The 21,609-nt window shown below is 43.7% G+C and overlaps 1 protein-coding gene across 3 annotated transcripts in view; it reads left to right on the forward strand.

Annotated features, from left to right (window-relative positions):
• The first annotated feature begins 9,470 nt into the window (after positions 1 to 9,470).
• Positions 9,471 to 21,609, forward strand: part of AGO2 (argonaute RISC catalytic component 2) — an 89,584-nt gene continuing 77,445 nt past the window's right edge. For 2 of the 3 annotated variants that reach the window (XM_075920066.1, XM_075920067.1), the window contains exon 1: positions 9,472 to 9,823. In XM_075920066.1, the coding sequence (XP_075776181.1) occupies positions 9,772 to 9,823 (52 nt within the window). In that variant the 5' untranslated portion in view covers positions 9,472 to 9,771. Of the gene's footprint in view, positions 9,824 to 21,609 lie in introns of all 3 variants that reach the window. The other variant, XR_012901187.1, reaches the window with a different exon arrangement.

The raw sequence follows: 21,609 nt of genomic DNA on the forward strand, positions 1-21,609 counted from the left end.
TGCCTTTATGGATATCTGATTTGTGTCCATTAATTCTTTCTTGAAGAGACTGTCCAGTTTCGCCAATATACATAGCAGAGGGATATTGCTGGCATTTGAATGCATAGATCACATAAGTGGATGTGCAGTGATTTCAACAACTTCCACCCCACCATCAACCTTACCCTGGACCAGTCCACACAAGAGATCCTCTTCCTTGACACTACATTACAATTACACAACAGACACATTTCCTCCACATTATACTGGAAACCTACCGACCGTTACACTTAGCTACGTGATTATAGCTTCCATCCAAGACACGTTTCCCAATCAATTGTTTACAGCCAGGCCCTAAGATACAACTGGATTTGCTCCAATCCCACAGACAGAGACAAACATCTACAGGATTTATATAAAACATTCTTAAAACTGAAATACCAACCTAGAGAAGTGAAAAAACAGATTGGCAGAGCCAAACGAGTACCCAGACATCAGCTACTTCAAGATAGCTCCTACAAAGAAATCAACAGGACACCGCTTGTACAGCCCTGAACTTAAATCCATCCAATGCATTATCAAAAATCTACAACCAATCCTGGAAAATGATCCTTCACTCTCACAAGCTTTTAGGGACAGACCAATCCTCACCTGCAAACAACCCCCTAACCTCAAATTCTTTTCAATAACCACACAGCATACCTCCATCATACTCATCTAGGAACCTATCCCCTCTCTGTTATTTATCTGAAAACTGGACCTTTCAAATTCCATTCATTTGAAGAAGTGGGTTGTGCCCACGTAAACCTCATGATACCATCCACATTTTTTGTTAGTCTCTCAGGTGTTGCAAGACTATTTGTTGTTTTTAAAATTTTTCCAGATACAGACCAACACGGCTACCCCTCTGAAACTTTTGCTAGAGTAGATATCACTCTATTTGCAGGTAACTGTGCTCTGTGGATTAGGAACAGTAATACTGATGTGGCCGAAAAGGGAATCAACAAAGCATTATGAGAAACCTCTGGGGAAAAATGGGGGTTTTCAAGGTCTCTGTTACTAAAATCAAAGGATTGATTTTTACAAAAAAAATTACAAAAGAAAGATAACTGTATCTGTCAGGAGAACAAATAGATATAATTAAAAGGGTTTGAATTCTAAGGGGTTATAATTGTTACTAAATTACTTTGAAAAGATCATATTAACTATATTAAAGATAAATATAGAGGAAGGATTAACCTGCTTAAAAGTCTTACTGGGACTAATTGGGGATGGATAAGAAAACATTGCTGATGCTATATAGAACCTTAATCAGATCAGCTTTTGAATATGGCTTTTGGTTCGGCATAAAAATTGAAATTAAAAAATTAGATTTAATACAACATCAGGCACTAAGAATTGTGTCTGGGAGATTTATTACAACACTACATAAGCATTATAGCTACCTTACAGCATGAATAAAACCATTGGATCTAACATTCTGGGTCAACGTTAATTATATCTGCAATGACAGTAGTACCACAAAATATATGAGGATTGTTGGGAATTTAATAGGTGAACAATAGTACATGATGTTAGATCTCCATATGCTGTTTGAGTTAAAGTATTAATGCAGTAGTTGACAGCAGTCGTCCAACCCATAGGACAGTTCAGGGTAGCTGCCTTGGACCCTGTTATGTGGAGGACTCCATGGGGCACTGGGAGACTTGGGGAATTACTGCAGGGCCTGGCAGAAGTCAGGCCCCCCGCACAAACCAGTGGTGGAGGGAGCCATGGGAAGCAGAGCCACCCAGCTGCAGCCTGTTCTGCTCTGCCCTCTCCAATCTGGAATAGTGATAGAAATGTAGCCGTGTTAGTCTGGTGTAGCTGAAACAAAATACAGGACTATGTAGCACTTTAAAGACTAACAAGATGGTTTATTAGATAATGAGCTTTCGTGGGCCAGACCCACTTTCCCCCCTGCATCCCCCTTCTGTTCTGAAATGTGATTTGTCCTTTTCATATGTGTTAATTTTTTTTAAATTGTATCCTTTGGTATATATGGCTGTGACTATTTTCTTCCACTATTTGATCTGAGGAAGTGGGTCTGGCCCACGAAAGCTCATCATCTAATAAACCATCTTGTTAGTCTTTAAAGTGCTACATAGTCCTGTATTTTCTCTCCAATCTGGGTCACTCTGCTTCATAATCAGAGCACCTCGGCCCCAGGGCGCTCCATCCCCCTGAGTGATGTGACTGGGAGCCGGGCTCAGGGGACTGGAGCACAGTGGATGGGGGTATTCCACTTCCTAACACTGCTGTGAGTGTGGGGGGGTTCTGCTGCTGACATCAGCCCACTTCTCCCCTCCCCCCCTCCCCCCCCCCCACAGTAATCCCTGGGTCGCATTGCTCAGGAGAAGAGGCTTGTGGAAAGGGGTCCAATGAGGGTGGGAGGGAGCAGAGCAGGGGCAAGAAGAGGCAGGACAGGGGCGGAGCATTGGGAAGGGGGTGGAGTAGTAGCAGGCTGTGGAGGTTCTTGGGGTGGAGAGGATTTTGCTCCAGGCCCCACACCCCTCTAGGGATGGCATTGGTTGAAAGACAAGAAAAACTGAATGAAGTCAAAACCTTTAGTCATAGAGAAAATTACCTATGGATGGCAAGTCACGTGTCCAAATGTGAATTTAGATTTATTTGATAAATGTAAGGATAAAAGAGAAACAGTAAGTATTTAAAATAAAGTGTATCCATATGTGGATGAAAAGTGAACTGTGTTTAGTTGAATAAATACAAAGGGGTCCAAAAAAGAAAAAAAAATCCCAAGTGTAGGGACAACAGCATATTGCATATCAAAACTGGGAATTATCTAATCTAAAAGAATATCTGATTATGTATAAATCTGACAGCTGAGGTAGTAGCAATAAGGATACTATTAAATTGGACCTGGGATGTATGTCAGCAGGAACAGTCACTTTTTCTGATTCAGTCTCAGGCCTTATGGTGAAAAATGTTGTTTCAGTATGTAGAAGTGATTTAATCAATTAAATTATATTTCTATGGATAGATTAGTATAAATGGAGATATGTGGAGCATTATCTTGGCTCCCAGCACATATTAGGATAATAGGGAACAAAATGGTGGACAAAGCAATACCATTGAGTAAACAAGAATTCTAAAGCCTAGCACAAAAAAGTTAAAAGGAATGGCAAAAAACAGATTAATGGAAAAAGGAAGAATTTTTCAATTCTTCCCTAGAGTTGAGGACTATGACATATTTCAGGACCTGGATCTGACTAATGAAGTGCTTTTGTTTTGAGTACTAACTGGCCACTGAGGCTTAAACAAAAATCTTTTTTCAAATAATTATACACAAAGATGGACTATGTGCACTAAGTGGCAAGGTAAGAGTCCGTATTTAAAAAAAGAGGAGGGGGGAAACTTATTGAGAAATTCAAATGTATGAAGGTAAAAAAAGTTACATTGTTATTTAGTAAAACTCGGGAAAATGGAGTACTATTATAAAAGGTGCTGTTACATTATCTGAAAGACACATGACACACTAAAACAATATTATACACTAAGTACTGTAGGTTCATACTTGGTAGTATAGCTATAGAATATTCAGTCAAGTCTGCTTTGTCAAAAAAAGAGAAAGGGGGAGAAAAGAAATGATGGGGTGGAACAGAAGAAAGGAAACTTCCAGTCTTCTTACTAGCATCTGTACAACATGCCTTAGATGGCACATGGCCAGGATTCCTCATGTCTTCGGTTTGGATTACTGGGGTAAATAGTAAGAGAGAGGTAGCCATGTTAGTCTGATCTTGGTAAAACAAAAAAAAGCAGTCATGTAGCACTTTAAAGACTAACAAGATGGTTTATTAGGTGATGAGCTTTCACAGGGCAGACCCACTTCTGCAGATCATAGAAGTGGGGGAGATAGGAGAGTCAAGGAACATTCCCTGAAGAAGAAGAAGCACCTCTGATCCTCTCCTGAATAGAGAAATATTGTAAGAGGCCAGAGGAGACACTTAGCAGCCCTGGGAGTGGAGCAGCCTCTGGTGACAAAGGGGCAAGATCTAGACTCCCAAGAAGTGTTATTTTAAGGAGCAAAGCAGGGAAAATGAAGGAGAGGGGGCAAGAAGTTGGCTTAAGTTGGTACTTCCTGTTTGGGATTTTGTGGTGGGATTCTGGGAGAGAATCCTGTGAGTGCAGCCTCTGAAATAAGGGTGATCTTAGGTAGGATATGGGGAGTCCCTGCTGACAGATTAATATAGCCAGAAGGTATAGTAGGGGTGGGCCTGCATATAGACAGATATTGCCTGTTAGCTACAGAGACCCTTGGCTGGTACCCAGAGAAGTGGACGTGAAGCCTCCCTGCTATAAGGGGTTAAGGACCAAGTCCAGAGCTGGCCTTCTGTGATGATATTTGCAGTTTTATTTATTGGACTCTGTGACACCCAGATGGGATGGATTTAAATTGTGACCTGGGTGGAGGGCTGAGTCACAAGAAGAGCTGGGTAACCAGAATGCTGTTGGCAGGGTATGACAATTGGGGAGGGAGGTCCTACACCACATCTGGTCACAAAGAAGTGCTCCAGCTGTGAGTCTATTCTTCCAAATAGACAGTTTTTTCAAAATGCTAAACAATAGAATCAGGACAAGCACCAGGCTAACACCAGACTAACATGAAATTTTGTTTCAGAGTAGTTAACAGCTTGAACTTAATGATTTTTGCTTCTCTGCTGTTTATATTGTATCCTGTTCTTTCTTAATATTCTATTTTAGGATTTTCATAGAACACTAGAACTGGAAGGGACCTCGAGAGGTCACTGAGTCCAGTCCCCTGCCCTCATGGCAGGACCCAGTACCATCTAGACCATCCCTGACAGATGTCTATCTAACCTGCTCTTAAATATCTCCAGAGATGGAGATTCCACAACCTCCCTAGGCAACTTATTCCAGTGGTTTACTGTGAGGCAGTTTTTCTTAATGTCCAACCTAAACCTCCCTTGATGAAGTTTAAGCCCATTGTTTCTTGTCCTATCCTCAGAGGCTAAGGAAGCTAATTCCCTCCCCCCCTCCTTGTGACACCCTTTTAGATACCTGAAAACAGCTAACTTGTTCCCTCAATCTTCTCCTTTCCAAACTAAACAAGGCCAATTTTTTCAGTCTTCCTTCATGGGTCATGTTCTTTAGACCTTTAATCATTCTTGTGTCTCTTCTCTGGACCTTCTCTAATTTCTCCACATCTTTCTTGAAATGTGGTGCCCAGAAATGAACACAATATTCCAGATGAGGCCTAATCAGTGCAGAGTAGAGCAGAAGAATGACTTCTCGTGTCTTGCTCACAAAGGCGTCCCAGAATCATGTTGGCTTTTTTTTGCAATAGTGTCACACTGCTGATTCATATTTAGCTTGTAGTCCACTATAACCCCTAGTTCCCTTTCTCCAGTATTCTTTCCTAGACAGTCGCTTCCCATTCTGTATGGGTATGTCTACACTGCATTCCTCTTTCAAGAGAGGAATGCAAATGCAGCCAAGCAAAATTGCAAATGAAGCACAGATTTGAATTTCCCATGCTTCATTTGCACAATTGTGTCCAGCTGCTATTTTGAAATATCCTGTTTCGAGATAAAAAACACTGTGTAGACGCGGTTATTTTGAAAGAAACCCCTTCTTTTGAAATAATCATTAAACCTAATTTTTAAGGAGTAAGGGTTATTTCGAAAGAAGGGGTTTCTTTCAAAATAACCACATCTGCATGGCATTTTTTATCCGAAATAGGGTATTTCGAAATAGCAGCTGGACGTGATTATGCAAATGAAGTGTGGGAGATTCAAATCCGTGCTTCATTTGCATTCCTCTCTTGAAAGAGGAATGCAGAGTAGACATACCCTATGCGTGAAACTCATTGTTCCTTCTTAAATGGAGTACTTTGCATTTGTCCTTATTAAACTTCATCCTATTTACCGCAGAGCATTTCTCTAGTTTGTCCAGATCATTTTGAATTATGACCCTGTCACATTACCGAATTGGAGGGAAGCAGCCAGATCGCTGCTGCACCCCTAGGTGGGGGTGTTGGCCCCAGAAATCTGTATGAAAGGGAGCCATGGGGGGTATTGAATGGGAGCTTGTTGTTTTCTGATCCTGTGTACACTGTTTATGTGAGTATATAATGTCTGTGTGTGTAGATCTGTAATCTGTGTGGAAACTGAAGATTTCCCTGCATGTGGTTAAGCATTGGGCAGGGCCGAGCCTGTGGAGCCTGTGGACATGCTAATTACCTGTGGAACAATGGTTCTCAATGGGCCAAAAACACACCCAAAGAATGGGGGCTGTCCTGAGAGCAGCCAGCAGGGAACACAGAGAGGCTGAGGACCAGGTGACCGGCTGAGAGCAGAAGAGGCTAGGAAGGGGGTATAAAGAGGCCATGTGGTCGATGCCATTTTGTTCTCAGCTCAGCACTTCATCCCAGAGGCAGCACTGCAGGGATTGAAGAGCCCGGAAGACCTGTGAACCCATCCTGATCGTAGGATGTGCAATAAGGACTTTTAAACCAGCAGCTGCAACATCTCTGCTAGAGCCTGCATCGAGGACTGGGAGATTCGGTGCATGTAACGTACTGTACTTTAATAACCTTACTCTCAGGCTTTTCTTTCCTGTAATAATAAACCTTTAGATATAGATTCTAAAGGATTGGCCCAGCGTGATTTGTGGGTAAGGTCCAGAGGGTAAATTGACCAGGGATCTGTGGCTGGTTTCTTGGAACCGGACAGAACTTGTTCGGGGTAGGTGGGGTTGGGTGTTAGGACCCCCCACCTGTGTATGAGGCCCGGGGCCATCTGGGGCACGGATATTGCTGGGGTGTAGGAGGGGTTTTGCTCGGGAGGCTTCAGGCAGGCAGCTGAAGTGCTCTGTGGGACTGGTTTGTGGCCTGTGTGGAAAGGTCACCAGTTGGGGGCCGTAAGAAGCCCCGGATTCGAGCAATTCGCCCTGAGCGGACGCCCTCGGCTGTGCCCAGACACGGCCCGGTCCGTCACAGACCCAATCCTCCAAAGCAGTTGCAACCCCTCCCAGCTTCATATCATCTGCAAACTTAATAAGTGTACTCACTATGCCGATATCTAAATCATTGATGAAGTTATTGAACAGAACCAGTCTCAAAACAGACTCCTGTGGAACCCCACTTCTTATGCCCTTCTAGCAAGATTGTGAACTGTTAATAAGTACTCTCTGAGAACGGTTATCCAGCCAGTTACGCACCCACCTTATAGGAGTCCCATCTAAATTGTATTTGCCTAGTTTATTGATAAGAATATCATGCGAGACCGTATCAAATGCCTTACTAAAGTCTAGGTATACCACTGCTTCTCCATTATGCACAAGACTTTGTATCCTATCAAAAAAAGCTATCAGATTGGTTTGATATGATTTGTTCTTTACAAATCCATGCTGGCTGTTACCTATCACCTTATTATCTTCCAGTTGAATTCCCTAATTAATTCCTCCGTTATCTTCCCTGGCACAGAAGTCAAACTGACTGGTCTGTAGTTTCCTGGGTTGTTCTTATTTCCCTTTTTATAGATGGGCACTATATTTTCCCTTTTCCAGTCTTCTGAAATCTCTCCTATCTTCTATGATTTTTCAAAGATGATAGCTGAAGGCTCAGATACTTCCTCTATCAGCTCCTTGAGTATTCTAGGATGCATTTCATCAGGCCCTGGTGACTTGCAAACAGCTAACTTTTCAAAGTGATTTTTAACTTGTTCTTTATTTTAATCTTATAAAACTACCCCCTTCCCACTAGCATTCACTGTTAGGCATTTCTTCATCATCAGACTTCTTGGTGAAGACTGAAACAAAGAAGTCATTAAGCATCTTTGCCATTTCCAAGTTTCCCGTTACTGTTTCTCCCTCCTCACTGACCAGTGAGCCTACCCTGTCCTAGGTCTTCCTCTTGCTTCTAATATATTTATAAAATGTCTTCTTGTTTTCTTTTATGTTTGTAGCTAGTTTGAGCTCATTTTATGCCTTTGCCTTTCTAATCTTGCCCCTGCATACCTGTATTGTTTGCTTATAAGCATGTACACTAAGTACTAAGCATGCTAAGTAACTAGGGATGTGAAAGTCTAGTCGAATGGTTGCTTCTGTGCCCCCCCCCCCGCTGCTTCTCTCAGAAAGAGGCAGCAAGGTGGGGAGGCGGAAGGGGGGAGAAGAAGAGGCGAACTTCAAAGCAACAATGCTGCATGGAGCCTGGGGCCAGACCCCGGGCTCCACACAGTGCTGCTGCTTTGAAACACAGTGAGTGAACTGGGCCAGCTGTGGTGTCCCCAGGCTCTTCGCAGAGTTTCAAAGCGGCAGCACCGGATGGAGCTCTGGGTCAGCAGGAGAGTCGCCCGTTGATCCTGGGCTCCACTCCATGCAGTGCTGACGCTTTGAAATGCTGCAAGGATCCTGACGCCGGGCTCCCTGCAGCGCTTCAAAGCAGCAGTGCTGCATGAAACCCGGGGTCAGTGGGGGAGTCCCAGGTTGACTCATGCGGCGGCACTTTTGCCTTTGATGTGTAGCAACAGCCTTAGGGCTGTTGCTACACGTCAAAGGCGGAGGTGCCCTATCGACTAATCAAATAGTCAATGCAAAATGCAGACTAGTCAAGTAGCCAATTACTCGCAATTTAATATCCCTATAAGTAACACTGCTAAAGCCTCTGTCCTCAGTCGATTTCCCTTCAAGGTCTCACTCCCCCTCTCCCTCCCCTTCTGAAATGGCACCCCTGGAGCCCTGGGCCTTTTTGAATGGCGGAGTCCTAGGACAGTTGCCTCTTTGCCCCCTTCTCCTACGGTCAGGCTTGCTAGGGAGTCCTGGGGGCAGGGTTTGCGCCATAGGTGATGCTGGAACTAAGTTAGGGGGTGTGGGCGCACCCTTTGGCTTGAAGAGGTTTCCCTCCTAGGCTACGTCTAGCCTGCAAGCCTCTTTCAAAAGAGGCTTTTTCGAAAGATATTTTCGAAAAAGCCGCTTTCGAAAAAGAGCATCTAGACTGCAACCCGTACTTTCGAAAAAGCAAGCCGCTTTTTCGAAAGAGAGCACCCCGGCAGTCTGGATGCTCTCTTTCGAAAAAGCACAGTTTGCATAACATAGCGCCTTTTTTCGAAAGAGCACTTTCGCAAAAAGGCGTTATTCTTCGCGAAATGAGGAGTACCGCCGTCGAAAGAAAAGCCGCGTTCTTTCTCGATTTAATTTCGAAAGAACGGGGCTGTAGTCTAGACGCAGGTGACATTTTTCGAAAAAAAGCTACTTTTTTCGAAAAAAAAAAAAAACCCTGCAGTCTAGACACAGCCCTAGACAGTTTGGGGCACGGCTCTCAACACCCCAATACAACTGCTCCCACAGCTCTTTAAGCTGGGGCAGCTCTGCCAGGGAAGGCGGGGGCGGGAATGTCCCTCCAGCCCGCACACGAGGGAGGGGAGGAGCAGGGTGCAGCCGCTTCAGCGAGGCGGGGGGGGGGGGGGGGGGGAGCGTGCGGCGGCGCTGAGGGCAGCCCCTGGTCGCTGAGGCGGCGCTTCCCGCCGGCAAAGGGAGGGAGACGGACACTGGGTGGGAGGAGCCTCTGCCTCCCCCGTGACCACCCGGCTCCTCCCAGCCCCAGCGCCGCCGAGTAACCTGGTTCCCCGGCTCGGAGTCGGCCCTCCTCCTCCCTGCCTTGAGAGTGCAGCCGGGGCTCGGGCTAGTTCCCCAGAGCGGCCGCTGAGGTAGGAACCGCCGGCCCTGCGGAGAGGCGCTGCCGCCGCCGCCGCCGCCGCCTCCTCACGCGGAGACATGTACCCAGGAGCTGCTCCCGCCGCCGCTGCCGCCGCCTCTCCCGGACCCGGTGAGTCCCCAGCCGCCCGCTCCTCCCCGGCTCCAGCTTGGTTTGAACGCGTGGGACCGTTGGTGCGTGAACCGCGCGAGACGCGGCGCGAGGTCCCCCCCGCGAGACGGAGGTGGGGTGGGGGGGGGCGAGCGCGCGCGCGCGAGGTGCCAACCGCCCAGCGCGGAGGCGGGGGGGGAGGTTGAAGCCCTCGCGCGCCCCAGCGCGCGCGTCGGCTTCCCTCTCCCCGCCGCCGCTGGGCCTTGTGGAGACTCCCGGAATGGCCGCAGCGGCCCGGCTGTGTGCTGCCGAAGGGGCGGGGAAGGAGGGGTCAGGCGGCCGCCGTCCCCCCCTCCTCCTCCTCCTCGGGGAGGGCTCGAGCGAGCGTGCGTCTCCTCAGGCCCCTTTGTGGGCAGGGGTCCCTCCCTCCTTCGGCCGCGGTGGGGAGCCGAGGAGACGTCGGGTGCAAGGCCCCGCGGGAAGCCTGCGGTGGCGGGGAGGGGCGGCCGACCTGGCGCTGCGAAGCTGCCGCAGGAACTCCAGGGGCCTGCTCGCCTCGCGCAGCCCGCCCCTGCTCCACCAGCCGGAGCCGGGCGGGGGGTTAGTGCTTGGTAGCCATGGAGCCCGTGGTGGTCCATGCACGCACTGGGGCAGAGGTGCTCAAACTTCACTGCACTGCAATCCCTTCCTGGCAACAGAAACTACTGCACAAGCCCGTCCTCCCCCGGAATGGGGACCCAGGCAGAAACCTGCCCGAGCTCAGCCGCCTGGGGTGATGGGGCACCAAACCACAAATGCCAGGTCTTCAGCTGCAGGTGGAGACATCCAGGGCTGAAACCCTCGAGCTTTGGCTTCCGTCCAGACAGTAGGACTGAGACTTCGGCCCACACTCCAAGTCTAATGTTAGCCAGGGTGACACCATTAAAATGGAGCTGTGACCCATAATTTGAGAACCTCTGCATTAAGATGTCCACTGACATCCTGTTGCTGCCTGCATGGTATTGTAGAGTCACCAGGCAGGATCCCAGTTGCTATCTCCAGTACATGTTGCTGCTGTTGCCAGTACTTATTGGCTTGGAGCTTACCATGGCTGTCCTATGTCCCAGCAGGTCATTGTTGCACTAACTATTTGTGACTGCATTGCTGCCACTACCAAGGATCTAGTAGACATGCTGGCATTGCCGTTCTTGCAACTTCGATTGAGTTTATAACACTAGTGTGAGGCCCTGCCGCCACTGTGGCAGCTGGGTTTGCTGTTGTGGAGTGGTTCAAGTGCATCAAAGTGTTCAGGAGGAATTCACCAGTTATGATGGATGTTGCCATACTGTATCATTTGGCAATGAATAATCTTTCTTTTGGCCTGGAACCCACCAAGGAGAAGTTTATATTCCCAAATAAGCTTGTAACCAAGAAAGTGAAAGTGAGAGTTTGTGTGCATTGGTTATAAAAGCAAAGAATAGTAAATATTTACCAGAGCAGGAACTGCAGCCTGTTCTCCTTCACAAATGTGTGCCTTTCCATTTTCACACACAATGGGAAGTGACTGTCTAGAAAGGAGTACTGCAGAAAGAAATCTAGGAATCATAGTGGACCACAAGCTAAATAGGAGTCAACTGTGTGACACTGTTGCCAAAAAAGCAATCATTCTGGTATGCATTAACAGGTGTGTTGTGAGTAAGACACGAGAAATAATTCTTCCACTTTACTTTGTATGCCTCCACTGAAGTATTGTGTCTACTTCTGGGCATCACGTTTCAGGAAAGATGTGGTCAAATTGGATGAAGGTCCATAGAAGAGCAACCACAAAAGGTCTAGGAAATTGACCTATAAGGAAAGATTGATAGATTGTGTTTATTTAGTCTAGAAAAGAGGAAACCGAGGGAACATGATAGCAGCTTTCAAGAACCTAAAAGGGTGTTACAAGGAGGAGGGAGAAAAAATATTTTCCTTAACCTCTGATGATAGGACAAGAAGCAATGGACTTAAAGTGCTGCAAGGGAGTTAAGTTGGATGTTAGGAAAAACTTCCTAACTGTCAGAGTGTTTAAGCACTGGAATAAATTGCCTAGGGAGGTCGAGGAATCTCCATCACTGGAGATATTTAAGAGCTGGTTAAACAGATATGTCAGGGATGATCACAGTGCTTGGTCTTGCCGTGAGGGCAGGAGACTGAACTTGATATCCTCTCAAGGTCCCTTTGAGTTCTGGTATTCTGTGATTAACCACCAAGCTATAGGGTCAGTCTTCCACATTTTCTGGGTCAATATATATTTAGTTATTAATACAAAATATAAGTTTAGCCAAATAAATTGCACCCAGCTGTAGATTTAATCTACCAGAGGAGGGCAAAGATGTAGGGGCAGGGCTTCCCCAATAGGGAGATGAAAAAGAGCTGTCTTATAGCAAGGGAGTGGGAGTTGTGCTCTTCTTTCTTTTAACCCCTGGATTTCAGGCCTGCAGTTAGACATACTGGGGAAACTGATTGTTGTGTGTAGCAGCAGCAGACTTAAAATTCTGCTTTTGCTATGCACATTCACTTGTGCATTTTACTGCAGACACCAATACTACTGTTTGAATGTTTCCACTTACGTACATAGGAGTCTCCACTTACATCCCACCACTGCTGCCCAGGTCATCTCATTCACTGTCAAGAGAGTTCAAAGGCCAGATATGGTTCAGAATCTGCCATTGTTGACTGAACTACTCTGTTCACTTCCTAGTTGACACACCTCCATCACAGTTCTCTAGTACAGGCAGTCCCCGGGTTACGTACAAGATAGGGACTGTAGGTTTGTTCTTAAGTTGAATTTGTATGTAAGTTGGAACTGGTACATATTGTAGGGGAAACTCTAGCCAAACATTTCTCCAGAGCTCAGTTTTATTCTCCCACACCTCACTTCCCTCAGTCCTTTATTCTCAAGCTGAGGTGTCTGCTGAGAAAAGCCGCTCCGCGTCTCCCTGGTCTGCTGTGGGGGCGCTAGCTTCGCGTCTCCCTGGTTTGCTGGGGGGAAGCAGCTAGTGCGGGGTTGCCTCGCCCCGTTTGTAAGTAGGGATCCGATGTAAGTCGGATCCATGTAACCCGGAGACTGCCTGTATATGCTATATTGCTATTTTTTAAAATTGAATAAGTTCTGGGATCGCATTCATCCCTTTGAGCTAGTTAGTATATCATTTGCTCACTGCACAGATAGATCAGAGTTGAGGTGTCAGTAGAATTTCCTGTATATATATGTCCATTACCACAGAAATACTGAGTATTTAAACCTCGCTGCTGTCAGTTATCCCACATTGTTGCTGCATTATGTACACACAAATAGCCACCTTTTTATTCAGATTCTATCTAGGGATATGAATGGTTAATGGTAAGGTACGTATCGTCTTTACCAGGTGATGCTTACTGGTTATTGTTAACCAGTGACCCAGCTGAGCTGGAGCAGCCCTCTGCCTGATGCAGGTGAGGGGGGCTGCTCCTGTTGGGCCAAGCTTCCCCCTGCTCCTCCCAATTTAAGTAGTTAACCGGTTAGACCTAACATTTAACCGGTTAACTGATTAAACAGGATTTTACATTCCTAATTCTATCACCAAATTGCTCTCCACAGTCAACACCCAGATCTTGCCACTAGGATCTCGTGTCCCTTTTGCTAATCCAGTCACTCATTTTCTACAGAGTTTGCTGTTCAACCTCCAAGACTCAGCATTTTTTTTAAAAGTTGGATTCTGTGTCATGTTTGTTTTTTGTATTGATACTAAATATGGAAGCTTAATTCTAATGGGCTGTTATATGATGGAGGTTGTGCTTAAAAGGGATTATGGAAGAGAGGCATAAAATTTGTTTATACCAATTCTAAGTTTCATCCCAATGTTCTTGAAAAAGGGATTAGAGAGGGCATATTAACGGGGAAATTTTCTATACAAAGCGTTTGTCTTGGATTCACAACTTGATTGTTAGACTTAATTTTGAGGATACAAAGACTAGTGCGTTACTATTTAAGTTTTCTCACAATTTTATTCGAAAATGAAAGTTTTTAAAATGCAATAGGAAAATCCTGTCTTTAAAAAAGATTGGTTGTATGATCTTTAAATTCTGAATTAGAATCCAAGACAATATAGTTCGATTAAATAAGCTAATGAATCTTTAGATATTGAGTAATCAATAATAAAAGATTATAGCAAATTAAATCTCTTGTAAATGTAATGTAAACTTATAAATTCCAATGTTTAAGTTGCTTCACATTTAGAATAAAAAAGAACAGAGAAACTCTTAGAATGCATTTTCAAATATGAGAATCAAGTTTTACTATGTTCCCTTTAATGTGTCTTTGGGTCTCTAAATCTAGCAATAAAAACAAAGTTATGGGCTTTCATCTGATGAAGTAAGTCTATAGCAGTACTTGGCAGGGTTGTGTCACTAAGATTTTGTTTTCCTCTATCAGTGTTGAGATTAACCTTTGAGATCTTTCCTGTATGGTTTCTATTAATGTAAATTCCTGTTTTTAAACTGCTCATCTGTTAGTGTGATTGGTCCATAGGTGTTCTTGTACTCTAAGAGGGTTTAAATTTAAAAACTGGCAAATATAATCTTGACGTGTTTGAAATAATTTCATTGAGAAATTAAATAAAAATAGCATGCATTGATTTTTTTTCTTATCAGTTTTAGTGTAACAGGGCATTTCCAAATGTGCTTACAAATCAGGAGCTGTTGTCTGTTTTGTTGGGGATGCTTAGTAGCTTGTTCTTGGGATATTCCATGAAAATTACAATATGTAGTGGCTGACCTGTGCACTGCTGGAGTCTGGGGCCTCTAAAATTAATGACGTTTTTGGGGAGTGTATGTAGAAATGCACAAATTCTTTACCTTGTTTTTGGAATGTCTCAGGACTAGGATGTCTATTTTCCCATTTTATAACAGTTCTTATACTCTGAAGGGTGGTGGGAGCGGGTTGTCCTGAAATCTAGTATGTAAAGATGCACCAGCATCTTGTCTGTGCTGAAAGACAATTAGGGACACTTACCTGAGTTGGCACTACACTATGCTGCAAGGATCAATATTGTACTTTGAGCTAAGTGTCTTCGGTGGTCTTGTCCTTTTATATCCACTGCAAAGCTTTCCTTGGTTTAATTCTACAAAACAAATCCTCCTCCCCCAATCTATGTTGAGAAGTTAAGAATTGTAAGGTTAAGTGCACAGATGAGAACATGTTCGTTAAACGTAACTTACATTATGATAATTATTTCTCCAATTTAAATTTCTTCCTGCAGTCTGTTACATGCGCACTGCGTTGTAGCTGTTTAATACTAGGGATGTAAAATCCTGTTTAATCAGTTAACCGGTTAAACCTAAGGTTTAACTGGTTAATTAAGCAGGATGGAGGGAGGAAGACCACTTCAGCTAAAGGGCTGCTGCTGGACCCACTGACCCCTGCTGTGTGGAGTAGCCACTGCCCCCCACCCTGCCCAGGCAACCCTGTGTGAGACTGCTGCTGCTGCCTCCCCCAGCGCTGGCTGTTACCACGTTGTCTGCTCCGTGCGGAGCCACTGAGGGTAGGCCCAGCTTGCTCCCAGGTTCTGGTTAACTGTTACCCGGGTTAAGAGTGATACTTACCGGGTAACTGGTTACCCGTTCACATCCCTAGTTTATATCCTAATTGCACTGTCCTCATCGTTAATACACCTTTGATTTGGATTTCTCATTTACTTCTAAGGTGTACATTTTAATAATTGTCAGCATTAATACTATCGTTTATCAACCAGCTGTGCAGCCTTAAGGGATGAGGTAATTATTGCAATGCAAATTAAGGTTGGCTGTGTATTCCAAAACACTGTGTTCTTGTAAACTTAAAAAATAGTATGTTACTACTGCTTCATTTTTTATATAAATGGCCTGTAGGTTCTGGCATACACTTAATATACAGTCGGAGATTATTGTAATGTATACATAAAGAAAGGACGATTAAAGGTTGGACTTTCCTGACTTGTGAATGCTTAACAGTGCAATCTTAATGTTCTTTTAGAATAGCTTTTCTATGAAATTCTATAGGCCTTTTGAGCAAGCAGATAGGGAAAGCAAGAAGAACTTGACAATATGGATAAATTCCATTATATCACAGGCAGCTTTGTCACACACAACTTAGAAGGACCGCAGGTGTATCTGTGCAGGGCTCCCCTTCATATACTGTAAGTATATACTATCTCTTCCTAATCCTTTTGCTCTTTAGGAGGTTTGCAAGGCCTGAGTCCATATGTGCATTCAGTACATTTAAATGAGTCATACACACATGCAGCTCTCCTTATCTGTATACTTCTTATGTTTGGTGAAAAATTTGTTCGGATGACCTGAACATGTACAATAAATATTTCTAAAGTTCACGACTAGAAAAAACCCAGCTGTTTAGAATACTCAAAGATAATTCACAGTGAAAGCATTCAAAGTTTCTGTCTGTAGCCAGTAGATCGTAGAGCTTCGTTATATTCTTCTCTTTTAGTAATAGGAAACATTTCTTCTCTTAATTCAAAAATAGCTGAAGATTTTCAAATTAATTTTCTTGAGCTAGAGGCCATACTCTGAAAACATGAACCTGAAAAGTTTTAGAAAGTTATGAAATCCTGGGGTAAAAAAGATTGGAGTTAGAAAACTTTTTGTAGTTTTTACTCTGACTTAATCACAGGAATATTGTAGTTGCTATACTGGTTTCTCTAGTCTGGTATCCTGATTCCAGTAAGGGCCACTAACTGGTGCTTCAAGGTCTCAAGGGGATAGGCATGTTAGTCTGTAACTTTAAAAATGAGTAATCCTGTGGCACCGTAGAGGCTAACACAGATAAAGATATAGTATCATGAGCTTTCGTGGGCAAAACCCACTTCTTCGTATGAGATGTGCTTCAGGGGAAGGTATAAATTTCCTATAAGTTTCTCTAACCTCTTTTTCAAGAATGGTTGGGTTATATTGCGGAGCAAGAGGGTTAATGTTGCTTATGTCTTTAATCTACCTAGTAGAATTTTGAATGTTCATATAAATAGCTGTTTTAAATTCAGTAGTCTTTCTCTCAGTATCTCATATTAGTGAGCATCACAGGTTATTACTGATATAAAACACACTTTTCATTTTTATTACTCTTTGATATTGACCACACAGCTAAAATTATCAGACTACGCCATTCATTATTTTATGTGTCTTGTCTCTCTGACCTGTCATCTTTCAATACTTTTGATCTTTGTTTAGGCAGGTCTAGTCATCTTGGACACAACTGAAATACTACAAATTCATACTAAACCTAATAAGCATGATGTCTCCAGTGGCCTTTCTTCACCATAGCCCAAAGAGAGAATAATTAACCAGAACACGAACAAAACTAAAACAGCGTATCAGTCCCAGATATCAGCCCTCTCCCTTCTCCCCAAATATTTGGGAGCAGAAAAAACACTTGTTTCTTAATGGGCAATCTTCCAGTATTTCCTCAGAGGGTAGTTTCATGCCTCCATTTTTTTCTTGTCTTTTGTTTGCTATATCCCTTTTGAAATGGAATGATCAATTTAAAAAAAAATTAATCGTAGTGAAAGTAAACAATTGCTTTACAGTATCAATGTAATATCAGTAGTGCTCTCCTAATGCAGTTCAACATGTGATTTACGTTTTTCACTGCTACTGCATTTTGAGCAGCTATTTTCATTGAGCTGTCCACAGTGCTGCCTAGATGTGTTTCCTGAGTTGGTGTAATAAGTTTAGAATCATTCACTTCTTACATGGCTATTCTTTCTATTGTTCATCTTGCAGGTAGGTACCACAGATTTAATTTATCATAGCACTACTCATTTATTTTTGAAGTTCCCCACAATCTTTGGTGGACTTGATTAAACTGGGGCTTGAAATATTTAAAATTATTTTTCCAACTAGAGGCAGATGTGAGAAATGAAACAGGTTCCTACTAATGAGATCCACGGATAGCAAGTTTCATGGGAAAAGCTCAACAGCACCCATTCCTAGATTATAGGAATAAGAAACACAGTGGAGTACTTCACTCCTCACAGGCAAAATGAGCATACAAAATGCATGTTAGTACGTAATTAGTTGTTAGGTGTTTCACTTTCTTGACAGTAATACAACAATTTTGTTGCTCTTAGTTAAATTTACCTTTTAATTTTGGTGGATTAAGTTTAATAAATTTGCTCTTCATCTGTATAGTCTTTCATACCATTATTATTATTAAATAACCTAAACATCCCACACAGTAATTAAGCATGTGCTATTCAAATTCATACATACGATAAATTGTATACTTATCATAAGTACGTAGATTTGTTCTGTTTTGTTTTGTTGTTTAATCTTTCACGTCTGGTTGTTGTGAAGGCCCTGTCCTGTTTTTTTTTTTTGTTTGGTTGTATTTTTTTGGATACAGAATTTGCCACAGAATCAACCCCTTGTTCCAGAACCTAAACTTTAATTTTAAACAGAACATAGGGTGGTGGTCTACAGTGAAAAGTTAATAGGCATAGCTATGTCTCTTAGGGGTTGTGAAAAATCCATATCCTGAGTAGAGCTGATGTGGGGTCATGTTCCCAACCCCCCTCAATTTCTGCTAGCACTAAATTGTTCAAAGAGAACTGACCCCATATCCTCATGACAAGTTCATGGCTGCAATGGCCAGGTGCTGCGTGAAACACTGCAGGGGCCAGATGCCCCAATACCACTTCAGCTCCCATCGCTTCACCACAGCTCATCAGACCACTCCTGGTGTTTTGCTTAGGTTGCCAGGAAGGAAGAGGGCTCTGTCTTTTTCATGCTGAGCGCTCCTCCACCCTAGCATGTTTCTGGCTAGCATTAGGGATGTGAATAACTAGTCAATTAGCCGATAAGCAAATGCTTATCGGATACTTGACATGCTAGTCAACTAGTTGCTCCCCTCTTCTTCCACCCCCCCCACCCGCCTCTATCAGAAAGAGGTAGCGGGGGGGGAGGGGAAGAAGAGGGGATGCTTTGAAATGGCAGCTGCCCCCCAGCTGGCCCGTTCTGCATGCGGTGTTTCAAAATGGCAACGCCACATGGAGCCCGGGGTCTTCCACTTTGAAATGCCACGTGCAGCCTGTGGTCAGCTGGGGACTTCCCCACTGACCCTGGGTTTCATGCCGTGCTGCCACTTTGAAATGCCGCAGGGAGCATGGAGCCAGCGGTAGAGTGCTTGAGTCCCGCACTAGCCCCATGCTCCCTGTGGCGCTTTCACCTCTGAAGTGTAGCAACAGCCCTGGGGCTGTTCCTACACTTCAAAGGCAAAGGTGCCCTTATCGACTAATCAAAAAGTCAGTGCAAATTGCATCAACTATTTGATTAGCCAATTAATCTAAATTTAACATCCCTAGCTAACATGGAGCCACTTTTGGCACATGGTAGTGGTTGTTCCAGGTTGCTGCCTCTGTGCTGGGGAGGTGGCAGTGGTGGGGCCTGCGTTGGCAGGCTGGAGAGAGCATGGCACCCCCTCCTGTCTTTGTAGTAAGTGATTACATTGAGGCAATGCCTCGTCTACAAAATTATATGGACTTATATTGGCATCCGTAATGCTAACCTGAGGCTATGAGACCAATGTAAACTCCTACAATTATATTGCAATAGAGCATTATATTGCAATAGAGCATTGCTTTGGCTGCATGATGTGGGCAGGGCCACATTATTGAGTTTGGCCATGTCTTTACTAGGTGGAAGATCAGTGCTGATGCAGTTGATCTTCTGGAGTTTGATTTTTAGGGGGTCTATCTAAGATCCACTAAATCATAATAACATAGGAAAGGCCATACCGGGCCAGACCAAAGGTCCATCTAGCCCAGCGTCCTGTCTTCCGACAGTGGCCAATGCCAGATGCCCCAGAGGAAGTGAACAGAAACAGGTAATCATTAAGTGCTTCTTCTCCTATCACCCATTTCCAGTCTCTGACAAACAGAGGCTAGGGACACCAACCCTACTCATCCTGGCTAATAAGTACTGATGGACCTATCTTCCATGAATAGGCTCAAAGGGCACACTTGTTGGCACCTGTACTTCTACTTCTCGTGAGGTGTATGGGAAGGTAACAGGCATGTTTGTTCCTGTTGACCTCCTGCTGTGGAGACCATGTGGAAACTTGAACTAAGGTACGTCGACTCCAGCTACGAAATTAACATAGCTGAAGTTGCATATCTTAATTCTACCTTCCTACATGGTGAAGACATGGCCTTTGTCTCGAAGTTATGTATTTAGACTACTAGAGCAAGAGTCACAAACTAGAATGCTGTCCTCATATGCCACCTAGGGTCCAATTGTTATAAGCTGTTTTATAGGGTTGCGGTGTTTAGTGTTGTAAGGTTAGAGCAAGTAATGCCATTATAACTGGTAAAGTCATAGATAGTGTTTAAGACCCAAGTCTGATAACTTGGGTTTGTCCAGTGTGTGTGCGCCCACCACAAAGCCCTTCTGCATGTATTTGTGCCTGCATGTGAGAATCTTTGTGCTGTGATGCTTTGGGATTTTTTTTCCCAGTCAGTTATGTTAATTGCTGGAGAATTTGTCTGCCCTTTTGGGGTCCGGTGAATTGTGGAAAAGGCATTGGAGGACTGTGAGCACTTGAGTTATCTTGCCTGCATCCCCACTGCAAATGGGCGGCAGCCTGAACTAAGGGCCAGCTTGAGCTTTATCGGTGTATCCCTAGCCATACAAGCAAATGCAGGTTCAAATAGAAAACAAATACACACTTGAAGGTTTTGTATGTGGATGGTAGTGGTGTTTGGGTAGAAGCTTCTGTAGGTGCATTAGCTAAATATACACATATCCTAAGACTAAAGGAAAGGTATACGGTTTCCTACTCTTCTTGATAGACTGTTGAAAAGTATCAAAATAATGCCTTTTGCCAATAAGGTTAATATTGTGGCTTGCCTATTTAAGAAAATTGCCCCAGTTTAATTTAAAGATGTGGGAGGTTTAAGAAGTTGTGTGAAAGTTCCTTTTTAGTTTGATTTAAACCAGGCCATACTTTGATAATATTAAGAAAGAAAAGATCCGAAACGGAAAAGAGTTGACACAGGTTTTCCCCTGTATAACAAAATCAGTTTATAAAGTGAGTTATGTTAAATTGGTGCAACTTTCTCCTGTAGGTGAATGAGACCATAACAATGTGTAGAGACCGCCAAAAAATTGTTTCGATGTTAGAAATTGTTAGAACTCTAGGAATTCTTGTAACCTGTGTAAATGTTCATTCTCTGTAGCTTTCTAAATTCTTGGTCTCTCTTAAATCCTCTGGTATTGAATTCCACAGTCTCATTATGTGTTGTGTGAAAATAAATTTTCTTGTATAAATTTTGTATTTGCTGCTTTTTAACTCCAGTGAATGCTCCCTTGTTCTTCTATCATGAAGCAGGATATAGAATCCAGTGTATACCACTCACTGTTTTGTGTGTTTAAACCTTTGGAGGTTAATGAAACATGAGATTCCAGACCACTCAGAGGAAGACAGTTGAGCTGTTGGAACAATCCATCAGTGGTTTGGGAGGACTGCGTAACACAATTTTAATTTCCTCTGATATAGTGGCTTCAAAACAGCTTCTCTGCAGGCTTTGTTCTCAATTTATCATGGTTTACAGGTGGGTGGTGACTAAGTAAGAGACAGAATGTCCGAGATGGTTTGCCTTCCACTTAAAATTAACATGGTCAAAACTAGGCTTGTATCTTTCCTTCACAAGTATCTCCATCTTCCTCAATGGCATCACCATCAGAGATGCTAATGTGCGCAACCGGAGTGTGCTGTTTTGATTCTGTCCTCTTTCTAGACACTCACATCAAACCTTTTTATC

This window comes from Pelodiscus sinensis, chromosome 2 (assembly GCF_049634645.1).
Source record: "Pelodiscus sinensis isolate JC-2024 chromosome 2, ASM4963464v1, whole genome shotgun sequence".
In the NCBI taxonomy this organism is placed as follows: domain Eukaryota; kingdom Metazoa; phylum Chordata; order Testudines; family Trionychidae; genus Pelodiscus; species Pelodiscus sinensis.